The sequence below is a fragment of the Bos taurus genome, chromosome 8 (assembly GCF_002263795.3).
Source record: "Bos taurus isolate L1 Dominette 01449 registration number 42190680 breed Hereford chromosome 8, ARS-UCD2.0, whole genome shotgun sequence".
Classification (NCBI taxonomy): Eukaryota; Metazoa; Chordata; class Mammalia; order Artiodactyla; family Bovidae; genus Bos; species Bos taurus.
Genome location: NC_037335.1, coordinates 82,624,892 through 82,640,786, shown reverse-complemented (window position 1 = coordinate 82,640,786; position 15,895 = coordinate 82,624,892). Strand labels below are relative to the sequence as shown.

At 38.5% G+C, this 15,895-nt stretch overlaps 1 protein-coding gene across 3 annotated transcripts in view; it reads right to left on the bottom strand.

Annotated features, from left to right (window-relative positions):
* The window catches only part of ERCC6L2 (ERCC excision repair 6 like 2), a 155,015-nt gene that overhangs the window by 72,179 nt on the left and 66,941 nt on the right, over positions 1-15,895 (bottom strand). For all 3 annotated transcript variants that reach the window (XM_005210398.5, XM_059889007.1, NM_001082606.2), the window contains 1 exon segment: positions 940-1,035. In XM_005210398.5, the coding sequence (XP_005210455.2) occupies positions 940-1,035 (96 nt within the window).

Below are 15,895 nucleotides of genomic sequence, written 5' to 3'. Positions count from 1 at the left end.
AGCTAAAGGGGAAGAAGTAAAGCTCAGTGTTTCTAGATGATGACACTATATACAGAAAATCCTAAAGATGCAAGAAAAAAAAAATATGAGAGCTCATCAATGAATCTGGTAAAGCTGCAGAATACAAAATTAATATACAGAAGTCTGTTGCATTCTATACATTAACAATGCTCTATTAGAGAAATAATAAAATCCCATTTACAATTGTATCAAAAAGAATAAAATATCTAAAATAGATTTAACTAAGGAGGTAAAAGAATTGTATTCAGAAAACCTTCAGACAATGATGAAATGGACTGTTTAAGAAAGCTGGGTTTCCATGCTTTATGGTCTGGTGCAAACAACCACTGTAAGAATATTTTGCCAGTCTGATTTCCCACTTACTTATAAAATTTATGAAATGATTTTTTCAGTTTTGATCAAGGAGCACATGTCAATCCCTCTTTATGTACAAAGTATGGGACAGGAATCTGTTTTAGAGTCAGCACATTAATTTCCTGGAATGATGTACTCTGGTCTACTCTCATGTCCTGAAGTTGCTGATCCCATGCTTGAAGATTCTCTATGCTCTCCTGTTGACTCTGGATTGTGGCTTTTCTCTGCTGGTCCCTTCATCATAAAAATCCTTTAATGAGTTTCTTAAAACTTCTGATCTACTAGTAGTGGCCTTTTCGACTTTCCTCCAGGAATAGGGATTTATTCTCTCTTCTAAATTAATCTTGTCACAATAATGAGATTTTGAGATGGAGGGGAAATAAATGACTAACAGCCTGCCATTTGGATTAAAAAGTTCAGGGTTATCTTAAATAAAAATTAAAAAAAATTTTACAATGTTTTCCTTATCTTCTAATCACAGTCACATTATAGGCAACCTAAAAATTTCAGGAGCATTTTTAGATTAAAGCATTTACAGGTCACATCAAATTCTGTCACCATTACCTGTCAATTGCTTGAAGATCATTGGCTGGATTCCATGTAGGATCAAATAATACAACCACATTGGCACCAACAAAATTAAGGCCTAGTCCACCAGCCCTGGAGTAAATTAAAAAAAATAGCACATTAAAACAGTAAAAATAAATTTTGCTCTGTAACTCAATGATGCCAGGTTTCTATAACAAAATAAATACAGTATTACATTAACATTATAAAAGAAAGGTAATTAAAACACAAATATGCCGCAAGGAAAATTACTATGGAACATTTTTTTTTTTTTGGTACCACTCTAGAATATTCCTGAAGGACTATGGACAGAGGATCATAACATTGTATAGGAGGCAGTGATCAAAACCATCCCAAAGAAAAAGTAATACAAGAAGGCAAAATGGTTGTCTGAGGAGGCTTTACAAATAGATGAGAAAAGAAGAGAAGGGAAAGGCAAAGGAGAAAGGGAAAGATACACTCAAGTGAATGCAGAGTTCCAGAGAAGAGCAAGGAGAGATAAGAAGGCCTTCTCAAATGGACAATGCAAACAAATAGAAGAAAACAAAGAATGAGAAAGATTAGAGATCTCTTCAAGAAAACTGGAGATACCAAGGGAACATTTCATGCAAGAATGGACAGGATAAAGGACAGAAATAGTAAGGACCTGACTTATTATTTCAGAAGAGATTAAGAAGAGGTGGCAAGAACACAGAGAACTACACAAAAAAGATCTTAATGACCCAGAAAACCATGAAGGTATGGTCACTCACCTAGAGCCAGACATCGTGGAGTGTGAAGTCCAGTGGGCCTTAGGAAGCATTACTAAGAACAAAGCTAGTGGAGGTAATGGAATTATAGCTGAGCTATTTCAAATCCTAAAAGATGATGGTGTTAAAATGTTACACTCAATATGTTAGCAAATTTGGAATACTCAGCAGGGCCCACAGGACTGGAAAAGGTCAGGTTTCATTTCAATCTCAAAGAAGGGCAATGCCAACGAATGTTCAAACTACCATATAACTGCACTCAGTTCACATGCTAGCAAGCTTATGCTCAAAATCCTACAAGCTAGGCTTCAGCAGTACATGAACTGAGAACTTCCGGATGTACAAGCTGGGTTTAGAAAAGGCAGAGGAACCACAGACCAAATTGCTAACATTTGTTGGATCATAGAGAAAGTAAGGGAAATCCAGAAAAACATCAATCTGTGCTTCAGTGACTATGCTAAAGCCTTTGACTGTGTGGATCACAGCAAACAATGGAAATTCTTAGAGATGGGAATACCAGACCACCTTACCTATCTCCTGAGAAACCTGTATGAAGGTCAAGAAGGAACAGTTAGAACCAGCCATGGAACAACAGACTGGTTCAAGACTGGGAAAGGAGTATGACAAAGCTCTGTGTTCTCACCCTGCTTACTTAACTTCTATGCAGATCACCTCATATGAAATGCTGGGCTGGATGAAGCTCAAGGTGGAATCAAGACTGCCAGGAGAAACATCAACAACCTCACATATGCAGATGATACCACTCTAATGGCATAAAGTGAAGCGGAACTAAAGAGCCTTTTTTTGAGGGTGAAAGAGGAGAGTGAAAAATCTGGCTTAAAACTCATCATTCAAATACTAAGATCACAGCATATGGTCCCATCACTATATAGCAAACAGAAGGGGAAAAAGTGGAAGCAGTGACAAATTTTCTTTTCTTGGGCTCCAAAATCACTACGGCCAGTGACTGCAACCATGAAATTAGAAGACGCTTGCTCCTTGGAAGGAAAGCTATAACAGACCCAGACAGTATATTAAAAAGCAACAAAATCACTTTGCCAGCAAAGGTCCGTATAGTCAAAGCTATAGTTTTTCCAGTAGTCATGTACAGATATGAGAGCTGGAGCATAAAGAAGGCTGAGCACCAAAGAACTGATGCTTTCGAATTGTGGCACTGAGAAGACTCTTGAGAGTCCTTGGACTATAAGATCTGACCAGTCAATCCTAAAGGAAATCAACCCTGAATATTCACTGGAAGGACTGATTCTGAAGTAGAAGCACCAATACTTTGGCCACCTGATGCAAAGAGATGACTCACTGGAAAAGATCCTGATTGTGGGAAAGACTGAAGGCAAAAGAAGGGGGAAGCAGAGGATGAGATGTTTAGAGACCATCACTGACTCAATGCACATGCATCTTAGCAAACTCTGGGAGACAGTGAAGGACAGGAGAGCCTGGTGTGCTGCAGTCCATGGGGTTGCAAAGAGTTGGATATGACTTAGTGACTGAACAACAAGTGTAACAGAATATCTCTAAGAAATTTGAGCATTAGAGCTCATTTAAGTAGGCTATGCTGGTTTTTACATTTTTTGGATACTTAAATACTATTATCTAGGATTTTCCTAACATAACTTTTAAAAACTGCTAATATACTCTAGCTAAATAAATATACACACTTAAAAAATGTACTTGTCTTTATTCCTCTAAGTGCAGCTGAAAACCCTGGACATTATATATAAAATGAAAAAGATTATGAAAGCTGGAGGGAACACAGATTGGTTACAGACCACAAGAGGAACGACATGGCAGTGAGTTTCCTGGCTGTATTTTTGCCTAATATATTCCAGACTGGAATACCAGAATGGGTTTCCATGCCCTTCTCCAGGGAAATCTCAACCCAGGGATCGAACCTGGGTCTCTTGCATTGCAGGCAGATTCTTTACTGTCTGAGTCACCTGGGAAGTTCCTTGGGAGAAGCCAGCAAACAGTCACAGACCAAAAAAAAAAAAAAGAAAGAAACCTAAGAAAAGCCTCTTCCTTTAGGCAAAGAATGGAAAGGCATAGAGTTTTAAGACAGAAAAATGAAAACAATAACCAGCCTATTATTGCAAACACAATAGAAAAAAAAAAATCTGTAGCCCTAACCCTAACTTGGTCATCCAAGACTGAGTGGGGAGACTAAATTTCCATCTTTGCCTGACAGTAAAGAGGTGCCTCTCATTCTCATTCAGGTGGTGTCTGGGAAGACTGATAAAGGAGCTGGAACTTTTGACTTCTGCCAAGCTATAACCAAGGTCCCCTCTGTAGTGTGGGGAAAACCATGCAGAAATAGCAATAAAGTGCCTCAATCTCAGGATATCAACATAGGCCAAGCAAGAGACATGGATTTCTACCTAATGTGTCTGGCATGGTGTCTGGCTAAAATAGAAGTTATACATAAGATACACAGTCTCATAACATAAGACTCAAAACATCGAATATACAATAAAAAATTACTACTCTTATCAATATCTAGGAAAATCTCAATTTCTATGAGAAAAGACAACATGGATAACACTGCAAAGAATCAGATGTTCGAATTATCTGACAAGGATTTAAATGCAGCCACAATAAAAATGCTTCAAAAATGCTTGAAATATGCTTGAAACGAATTAAAAATATTAAGTCTCAGCAAAGAAAGAGAGGATACCAAACAAAAAATTTTAGAACTGAAAAATAACTGAATAACAAAACTTGCTGGTTGGATGACAGAAAACAGAATCAATAAACATAGGAGCAGGTCAATATTATTTGCCCAATCTACACAACAGAAAGAAAATGCCCAGGAAAAAAAAAAAAAGTCTTAGAGGCCTGAGAGACAGACATAAAAGAGCTAATACTTGTATCAAGAGAAAAGAGAGAGTGACACTGAATGAAAAGGTACCGAAAGAAATATAGCTGAAAACTTCCCAAATTTGGGGAAAAAGATAAACCTATAGAATGCAAAAACTGCATGAACTCCAAAATGACAAACCCAAAGAAAACTATGTTTAGATATAGTGTAATTCAGTTCAGTTCAGTTCAGTCGCTCAGTTGTGTCCGACTCTGCGACCCCATGAATCGCAGCATGCCAGGCCTCCCTGTCCATAACCAACTCCCGGAGTTCACTCAGACTCGTGTCCATTGAGTCAGTGATGCCATCCAGCCATCCCATCCTCTATCGTCCCCTTCTCCTCCTGCCCTCAATCCCTGCCAGCATCAGGTCTTTTCCAATGAATCAACTCTTCACATGAAGTGGCCAGAGTATTGGAGTTTCAGCTTTAGCATCAGTCCTTCCAATGAACACCCAGGACTGATCTCCTTTAGGATGGACTGGTTGGATTTCCTTGCAGTCCAAAGGACTCTCAAGAGTCTTCTCCAACACCACAGTTCAAAAGCATCAATTCTTCGGCATTCAGCTTTCTTCACAGTCCAACTCTCACATCCATACATGACCACAGGAAAAACCATAGCCTTGACTAGACGGACCTTTGTTGGCAAAGTAATGTCTCTGCTTTTCAATATGCTATCTAGGCTGGTCAAAATTTTCCTTCCAAGGAGTAAGCATGTTTTAATTTCATGGCTCCAATCACCATCTGCAGTGATTTTGGAGCCCCCCAAAATAAAGTCTGATACTGTTTCCACTGTTTCCCCATCTATTGCACATGAAGTGATGGGACCAGATGCCATGATCTTCGTTTTCTGAATGTTGAGCTTTAAGCTAACTTTTTCCCTCTCCTCTTTCAATTTCATCAAAAGGCTCTTTAGTTCCTCTTCACTTTCTGCCATAAGGGTGGTGTCATCTGCATATCTGAAGTTATTAAACTTCCGCAAACAGAAGACAAACTCTTATAAGCAGTCAGAGAGAAATTGTATCAACATATTACTTTTAAGGGAACATAAGTTCAAATAACAGTAGATTTCTCATTAGAAACCAAGGTGGCCAGAGGAAGCAGTACATTTTTCAAGTGCTAAAAGAACTGTCAACACAAAATTCTATATACAGTAAAAACACCCTTCAGGAATAAAAGGGAAATCATGATATTGTCAGACTAAGGAAAATTAATAGAATCTGTCACCAACAGACTTAGAAGCAAGATAAAACAACTAAAAAAGCCAACCAATATCCAGTCCTATCAAATTTACCTCAAAAAAGTTTTTTTTTTTTTTTTTAATCACGAGTCCCTTCTTCATTTCTATTTTCCCTTCCCCTATTTCAAACGTTGATATCATACCTGTATGTATTACTTCAGTGGCCTCCAGTTTTCCCTTCCCTTTGACCTCAGATCCATTCCCACATTACATAAAATAATTTTAAATACAGAATATAGAAAACTAGAGGCTTTCCAGGTGGCCTAGTGTTAAAGAATCTGCCTGACAATGCAGGAGACACTGGAAATGCAGGTTTGATCCCTGGATCAAGAAGATCCCCTGGAGGAAGAAATGACAACCCACTCTAGTATTCTTGCCTGGAAAAATCCCATGGACAGAGGAGCCTAGTGGGCTACAGTCCGTGGGGTCACAAAGAGCCGGACATGACTGAGCTACTGAGCACACACGCAGAGAAAACTAAGTATGCCACTCCTCTATTTAAAACTTCTCAATTCTTTGGAGAGTCAAAGTTCTGTCTTCATTTAATTTGACCTCTGGTTAAAATATACAGTGAAAAGAAGCCACAAAAGATATATGCATATTTTGACAGTTTTAAAAATAAGAAATTGTTTAATGGATCTGACAAATTCATTTTTCTACCAGCCAAAACATATCAGAAGACAAATAATTCATTCTGGAATGAAGTTATTTATAAAGTTTTTTTTTCTAAATATATCTAGCAAAACTGAATAATAAAATGTTTGTCTACTGATTTAAAGATTTCAGCTGCCTACACAGCTTTTTAGATTTTACCGAATACTGTTATCCTCTCATATTTTGAACTTTCTGTGTCTAAATACCCTATATTTAGCAATTATTTTATTATATAATGATCATAAATTTTGTATTTTTAAAAAGTAAAACTTAAAATCCAAGAATAAAATCAGTTTTCTTTATATTCTACGCTTTTCTAATCTCAACTTTTAAAGCCTTTCACTGAGGTTTTTCTCTTGCTATCTCTCCCTTTTCGGAATCTTTATACTAGATACTATTCATCCAGGGAGAGAAAATGTTAACAGTCTTCTCTTATGCAGTTTCTATCAAAATAGAAAGAAATTAATATTTATACAGCATCTATTATATGCCAGAAATGGTGCTAGAATTTTTCATTTATCCTATACTTTCATCCTCAACACAGTTCTATGAGCTATTGTTCTCATTTTTACAGATGAGGAAATTGAGAATCAGGAATATTAATTTACTTGCTTAAAAGTCATTGAAGTGGCTAGTGTCTGGATTCAAACCCAGGTATCCTGACTTAAGGTTCAATATTCAATAGAAATTGAATTAGCTCCTTGGGAAAATAACTTATTAGAGGCAATAGCAAAAAGGTATCACGGAGACTTAAACTCAAAGAAAGGAATGAGGTGAGATAAACAGGAAGCTTTGGAAAAAATTCTAAAAATAAGTAAATTAGGGGAGTAGGTGATTTAGATAACAAATAACTAGAAGAAAAGTTAGAAGTTTACCTGTCTACTATCGTGATGGGGAAATTTTTGAAAAATCAAGGTTCATAAGATTACATAATTAGACTATTGTGTGAAAAATCAACTAGTTATGATTAAAATAAAATTGGAGAGTAAGAAATATTTTCTAACACTTAACACCAAAAATAAGTCTAGTCAACTGTTCAGTAAGTTGTGACATGAATTTACCTCCGATGTCCTAAATAAGCCACAGGAAGGTTACCACTAGTTGAGGTAACAATCTTCAAAGATACTTTGAAGACTGTCCAAGTTAATTCAGAGGCAATATTTCTTTAAAAAAAAAAAATAACCTCTAAACTCTATCTCTAGAGACGAGATGATTCTCTATTTGATGATAATACAATTCAGAACTGCAAACTTTTCACACCTGTCACTCCTCTCATATGGCTAAGCGCAAAAGCTTAGTCCTTAGGCAATAAAATACAAAAAGAATACAGCTCTTTTCAACCTGAGAAATGGTATTAAGACAAATAATCAACATGCAGGCTATTCATTCCTTAGGTCTTTCACATTCTATTTTGTATAAAAAATATATAAAAATTATATTTAACCGTATCTTAAAGTTACACAAAAAATGCCATCAATGAATTAAATTTTATTGTTATGTATTATTATAAAACTCCTGCATGCCATAATGAAGATCGAACATACTGCATGCCACAACAAAGACCTGACACAGCCAAATAAATATTTATTTTAAAAGGTCGAATAAACTATTCTTTTACTGAGAAGCCTAAATATATTTAACCAATACCATGCTCATAGATAGGAAGGTTCAAAAGTGTTAAAATGTCATTTTTCTACAAAGTTGTTTATAAATTCAGTGATTCCAATAAAAATTCCAACCCAAGGAAAAACGCCAGAAAACTCTCCTCTGATGAACTGAATGAGATGATTATGGAAAGCTAAGCTTTAAGGTATTGACATTCCAGAATAAAGATTCACAGAATGAGAGTTCAAAAAAATAAATACATAATTTAAAAGACAAAAAATTAGTTATTTAAAATAAAATAAGAAGATTGGAAAATGCCATTTTTTTTTTTTCAGACATAGAGCCAAGAAAGATAAAAACACAAAGTAAGAGATCAAAGTTCACAGGTTTAAAGAATCATTCTAGGGGAATTCCCTGGTGGTCCAGTGGTTAGGACTCCAATCTTTCACTACTAAGGGCCTGTGTTTATCCCTGGTTGGGGAACTAAGATTCTGCAAGCTATGCAGTGCAACTCTGTCCTCCCCCAAAAAAGAATCATTGTAGGAACACTAAAATCAGATAACCTAGTGACCAGGAGAGACACTAGAAAAAACTGAAGAGAAGCCACTGTCAAAGAAATAATCAAAGAGAATTTTCTAGAGTTCAGAAATACAAGCCTTCAGATTACACCCAGCAAAATAAATGAACAAAAACTCACATCAAGACTCAAATATCGGACTTCCCTGGTGGTACAGTAGATAAGAATCTGCCTGTCAATGCAGGGGACATGGGTTCCATCCCTCGTCCGGGAAGATTTCACGTGCTGCAGAGCAACTAAGCCCATGCATCACAACTACTGAGCCACACTCCACAGCTCTGAAGCCTGTGCATCCTGGGGTCTGCACACTGCAACTACAGAGTCCATGTGCCTAGAGTTTGTGCTCCGCAACAAAAGAAGCCACTGCAATGAGAAGCCCATGTACCACAATGAAGAGTAGCTCCTCATGCTGCAACTAGAGAAGGCCCATGCAGCAACCAAAAGACCCAGCACAACCAAAAAAAATTAATTTAATTTTTAATTAATTTGTAAAAGACTCAGATATCACTGTGAAATTTCAGATTACAACTGGTTGATTGGCATTAGACAAAATTTCAGAAATACAAAATACCAGAAAACAATGTTGAAGAACCAAAGAGCCTCTTGATGAAAGTGAAAGAGGAGAGTGAAAAAGTTGGCTTAAAGCTCAACATTCAGAAAACTAAGATCATGGCATCTGATCCCATCACTTCATGGGAAATAGATGGGGAAACTGTGGAAACAGTGTCAGACTTTATTTTTGAGGGCTCCAAAATCACTGCAGATGGTGATTGCAGCCATGAAATTAAAAGACGTTTACTCCTTGGAAGGAAAGTTATGACCAACCTAGACAGCATATTAAAGAGCAGAGACATTACTTCGTCAACACAGGTCCGTCCAGTCAAGGCTATGGTTTTTCCAGTAGTCATGTATGGATGTGAGAGTTGGACTATAAAGAAAGCTGAGCGCTTAAGAATTGATGCTTTTGAACTGTGGTGTTGGAGAAGACTCTTGAGAGTCCCTTGGACTGCAAGGAGATCCAACCAGTCCATCCTAAAGGAAATCAGTCCTGAATATTCATTGGAAGGACTGATATTGAAGCTGAAACTCCAGTATTTTGACCATCTGATGTGAAGAGCTGACTCATTTGAAAAGACCGATGTTGGGAAAGATTGAAGGCAGGAGGAGAAGGGGACGACAGAGGATGAGATGGTTAGATGGCATCACCGACTCAATGGACATGAGTTTGGGTGAACTCTGGGAGGTGGTGATGGACAGGGAGGCCTGGCGTGCTGTGGTTCATGGGGTCACTAAGAGTTGGACATGACTGAGCAACTGAACTGAACTGAATACCTACAGAGATCTAAAAAGAAATTCTCTACAGTTGGCCAAAGCAATTACATGAGAGATCACATAAAAGACATTTTATGATATTCAAAAATACATAAAATTTATTTTCTATATATTCTGGCATACAAAGTTATTTGTTAAAATAGCTGACAGATAATATAGACAGATGGAGAAGGCAATGGCACCCCACTCCAGTACTCTTGCCTGGAAAATCCATGGACAGAAGAGCCTGGTAGGCTGCAATCCATGGGGTTGCTAAGAGTCGGGAACGACTGAGCGACTTCACTTTCACTTTTCACTTTCATGCATTGGAGAAGGAAATGGCAACCCACTCCAGTGTTCTGGCCTGGAGAATCCCAGGGACGGGGGAGCCTGGTGGGCTGCCGTCTCTGGGGTGGCACAGAGTCGGACACGACTGAAGCGACTTAGCAACAATATAGACAGATGACAGAAGTAGAAGAAACGGTGGATGTGTGCTAATGTTAATATCACACATTACATAACTTAGAAGGTACTGTAGAAAGTTGCTGGACTAAAAATCAAAGATTAAAGTATATTTTTTAAGGCTAAAAATTAATTAATAGACAAAAAATAAAAAGAGTAAAGACTACATGGAAAATGGGGCTGCTGCTAAGCCGCTTCAGTTGTGTCCGACTCTGTGCGACCCCATAGACGGCAGCCCACCAGGCCCCGCCGTCCCTGCGATTCTCCAGGCCAGAACACTGGAGCGGGTTGCCATTTCCTTCTCCAATGCATGAAAGTGAAAAGTGAAAGTGAAGTTGCTCAGTCGTGTCCGACTCTTTGTGATCCCATGGACTGCAGCCCATCAGGCTCCTCCGTCCATGGGATTTTCCAAGCAAGAGTATTGGAGTGGGGTGCCATCGCCTTCTCTGGAAAAATGGGGAGGGGGGAGTAAAAGAAAACTAAATTTCCCTTTAACATAACACAAAGTCCAAGCTGTTGATAAACTAAAAGATAATGAAGAATTAGGATTCTGGCAAAAATAATGAACTGAGCCAGTTTGAAAGTCTTTTTTTTCAACACCTGGAAATTAAATATAAATTTTTGCAAAACGAGAAGAACAAAACAAAAACTGAGTATATCTCTTTTGAAAAATACAGCTGATGAATGTATTTATTATATTTTGTAAAGTTCTTTACGTAACAAATGTAAGGATTTAGGTAACAAACCATTCTTTGAATTCAGTCACAGGAAAACAGGAATCCAAAACTTCTCGTGCCCTGGGTGGGACACCTAACAGAGAAGTCAAAGTAAAACCACAGTAATGGAGAACTCCCACAACCAGTCTCCTAAGGATGAACAGAGGGAAAAAGAGCCCCACTGAAGATAAGCTCAAAATAAAAAATTACAAAATGTGTGAAGAAACCATCTACCACGAGCAAGAGCCAGAGGGAAGAACAAATAGAAGGATTAGCATCCCCCCAAAATAGAAGTCAAATAGAGTAAAAATGCCATTCAAAAAGATATTTTAAAAAATGACTAAAACTACTAAACAAATAAAAGCTAGAAACCATAAAAACCAAAAAATATAGATAAATGATCAGCTAGATTTGAAAAATATACGGAAGACCTTTTTAAAAATTTGAGTATATTCCTATGCTGTACACTGTATCCACATGACTTCTTTATTTTGACCCTCTCAATCCCCTGTACCTTTTAACCCCTTCTCCCTACTCCTTCCCTTTGGGCAACCACTAGCCTGTTCTCTGTATCTGAGTCTGTTTTGCTATGTTTGTCCTTTTATTTTTTAGATATTATATGTAAGTGAAATCATATAGTACTTGTCTTTCTCACTTAGATTTATTTCACTTAGATTATACACTGTAGATTCACCCATGTTGTCACAAAGGGCAAGATTTCATCCTTTTTATGGCTAAGTAACATTCCATTGTATACATATATATGTATATATACATAAAGTATATATATCTATGTATGTGTGTATAATCATTATCCATTTATCAATAGACACTTAGGTTGCTTCTGTGTCATAGTTATCATATATACTGCTGCAGTGAACATACATGTATCTATTCAAATTAGTGTTTTTCATTTTCTTCAGATAAATGACCAAAAGTGAAATTGCTAGATTGTATGACAGTTGTACTTTTAATTTTTTGAGGAACCTCCATACTGGTTTTCATAGTGACTGTATTAGCTTAGATTCCCACCAACAGTGCAGAATGGTTGCCTTTTCCCCATATCCTCAACAACACCTGTTATCTGTTTTGTTTTTTTGGTAAAAGTTACCCTGACAGGTGTGAGGTGCTATCTTTCTGGTTTGATCTGCATTTCCCTGATGATTAGTCATGTTGAGCACCTCATCATGGGCCTGTTGGCCATCTGTATGTCTTCTTTGGAAATATATCTATTTGGGACCTCTGCTGATTTCTTAAGGTTATTTGGCTTTTTTATATTGAGTTTTATGATTTCCTTATATATTTTGGATATTAACCCCTTATTGAACATACCATTTACAGTACCTTCTCCCATTCAGTAGGCTGTCTTTTTCTTTTGTTGATAGTTTTCTCCACTGTGCCAAAGCTCTTTAGTTTGATGTAGTTACATGTTTATTTTTGTTCTTACTGTTCTTGCCCAGAAAGATTCAAAAACATTACAAAGATCAATGCCAAAGAGCTCACTGCTTATATTTTCTTCTAGGAGTTTTATGGTTTTAGGTCTAACATTAAATGTTTAATCCACATTGCATTTATTTTTGTATCTGGCATTAGAAGAGAGTCTACTTTCACTCTCTTACATCTATCTGTCCAATTTTGCCAACATCACTTATTGAAAAGACTTTTTCCAGCGTCCGAGGTCAGGGGCAGTGATGAGAGGAGTTACCCCGCGTCCGAGGCCAGGGGCAGTGGGTGGGAGGAGCTACCCCACGCCCCCACGCCCAAGGCCAGGGGCGGTGGCCGGGAGGAGCAATCCCACGTCCAAGGAGCCACGGCTGTGCGGGCGCAGGAGGGCCTAGAGGAGCTATCCCACGTTGAAGGTCAGGAAGGGCGGCGATGAGGAGATACCCCTCGTCCAAGGTAAGGAGCACTGGCTGTGCTTTGCTGGAGCAGCCGTGAAGAGATACCCCACGCCCAAGGTAAGAGAAACCCAAGTAAGACGGTAGGTGTTGCAAGAGGGCATCAGAGGGCAAACACACTGAAACCATACTCACAGAAAACTAGTCAGTCTAATCACACTAGGACCACAGCCTTGTCTAACTCAATGAAACTAAGCCATGCCTGTGGGGCAACCCAAGATCAGCGGGTCATGGTGGAGAGATCTGACAGAATGTAGCCCACTGGAGAAGGGAATGGCAAACCACTTCAGTATTCTTGCCTTGAGAACTCCATGAAAAGTATGAAAAGGCAAAATGATAGGATACTGAAAGAGAAACTCCCCAGGTCAGTAGGTGCCCAATATGCTACGGGAGATCAGTGGAGAAATAACTCCAGAAAGAATGAAGGGATGGAGCCAAAGCAAAAACAATACCCAGCTGTGGATGTGACTGGTGATAGAAGCAAGGTCCGATGCTGTAAAGAGCAATATTGCATAGGAACCTGGAATGTCAGGTCCATGAATCAAGGCAAATTGGAAGTGGTCAAACAAGAGATGGCGAGAGTGAATGTTGACATTCTAGGAATCAGTGAACTGAAATGGACTGGAATGGGTGAATTTAACTCAGATGACCATTATATCTACTACTGCGGGCAGGAGTCCCTCAGAAGAAATGGAGTGACCATCATGGTCAACAAGAGAGTCCGAAATGCAGTACTTGGACGCAATCTCAAAAACGACAGAATGATCTCTGTTCATTTCCAAGGCAAACCATTCAATATCACAGTAATCCAAGTCTATGCCCTAACCAGTAACGCTGAAGAAGCTGAAGTTGAACGGTTCTATGAAGACCTACAAGACCTATTAGAACTAACACCCAAAAAAGATGTCCTTTTCATTATAGGGGACTGGAATGCAAAAGTAGGAAGTCTAGAAAACCCTGGAGTAACAGGCAAATTTGGCCTTGGAATACGCAATGAAGCAGGGCAAAGACTAATAGAGTTTTGCCAAGAAAATGCACTGGTCATAACAAACACCCTCTTCCAACAACACAAGAAAAGACTCTATACATGGACTTCACCAGATGGTCAACACCAAAATCAGATTGATTATATTCTTTGCAGCCAAAGATGGAGAAGCTCTATACAGTCAGCAAAAACAAGACCAGGAGCTGACTGTGGCTCAGATCATGAACTCCTTATTGCCAAATTCAGACTTAAATTGAAGAAAGTAGGGAAAACCACTAGACTATTCAGGTATGACCTAAATCAAATCCCTTCTGATTATACAGTGGAAGTGAGAAATAGATTTAAGGGCCTAGATCTGATAGATAGAGTGCCTGATGAACTATGGAATGAGGTTCCAATGACATTGTACAGGAGACAGGGATCAAGACCATCCCCATGGAAAAAGAAATGCAAAAAAGCAAAATGGCTGTCTGGGGAGGCCTTACAAATAGCTGTGAAAAGAAGAGAAGTGAAAAGCAAGGAGAAAAGGAAAGATATAAACATGTGAATGCAGAGTTCCAAAGAACAGCAAGAAGAGATAAGAAAGCCTTCTTCAGCGATCAATGCAAAGAAATAGAGGAAAACAACAGAATGGGAAAGACTAGAGATCTCTTCAAGAAAATCAGAGGTACCAAAGGAACATTTCATGCAAAGATGGGCTCGATAAAGGACAGAAATGGTATGGACCTAACAGAAGCAAAAGATATTAAGAAGAGATGGCAAGAATACACAGAAGAAATGTACAAAAAAGATCTTCACAACCCAGATAATCACGATGGTGTGATCACTGACCTAGAGCCAGACATCCTGGAATGTGAAGTCAAGTGGGCCTTAGAAAGCATCACTACGAACAAAGCTAGTGGAGGTGATGGAATTCCAGTTGAGCTATTCCAAATCCTGAAAGATGATGCTGTGAAAGTGCTGCACTCAATATGCCAGCAAATTTGGAAAACTCAGCAGTGGCCACAGGACTGGAAAAGGGCAGTTTTCATTCCAATCCCAAAGAAAGGCAATGCCAAAGAATGCTCAAACTACCGCACAATTGCACTCATCTCACACGCTAGTAAAGTAATGCTCAAAATTCTCCAAGCCAGGCTTCAGCAATACATGAACTGTGAACTTCCTGATGTTCAAGCTGGTTTTAGAAAAGGCAGAGGAACCAGAGATCAAATTGCCAACATCTGCTGGATCATGGAAAAAGCAAGAGAGTTCCAGAAAAGCATCTATTTCTGCTTTATTGACTATGCCAAAGCCTTTGACGGTGTGGATCACAATAAACTGTGGAATATTCTTCAAGAGATGGGAATACCAGACCACCTGATCTGCCTCTTGAGAAATTTGTATGCAGGTCAGGAAGCAACAGTTAGAACTGGACAGGGAACAACAGACTGTTCCAAATAGGAAAGGGAGTTCGTCAAGGCTGTATATTGTCACCCTGTTTATTTAACTTATATGCAGAGTACATCATGAGAAACGCTGGACTGGAAGAAACACAAACTGGAATCAAGATTGCCGGGAGAAATATCAATCACCTCAGATATGCAGATGACACCACCCTTATGGCACAAAGTGAAGAGGAACTAAAAAGCCTCTTGATGAAAGTGAAAGTGGAGAGTGAAACAGTTGGCTTAAAGCTCAACATTCAGAAAACAAAGATCATGGCATCTGGTCCCACCACTTCATGGGAAATAGATGGGGAAACAGTGTCAAGAGTTTATTTTTCTGGGGTCCAAAATCACTACAGATGGTGACTGCAGCCATGAAATTAAAAGACACTTACTCCTTGGAAGGAAAGTTATGACCAACATAGATAGCATATTCAAAAGCAGAGACATTACTTTGCCAAC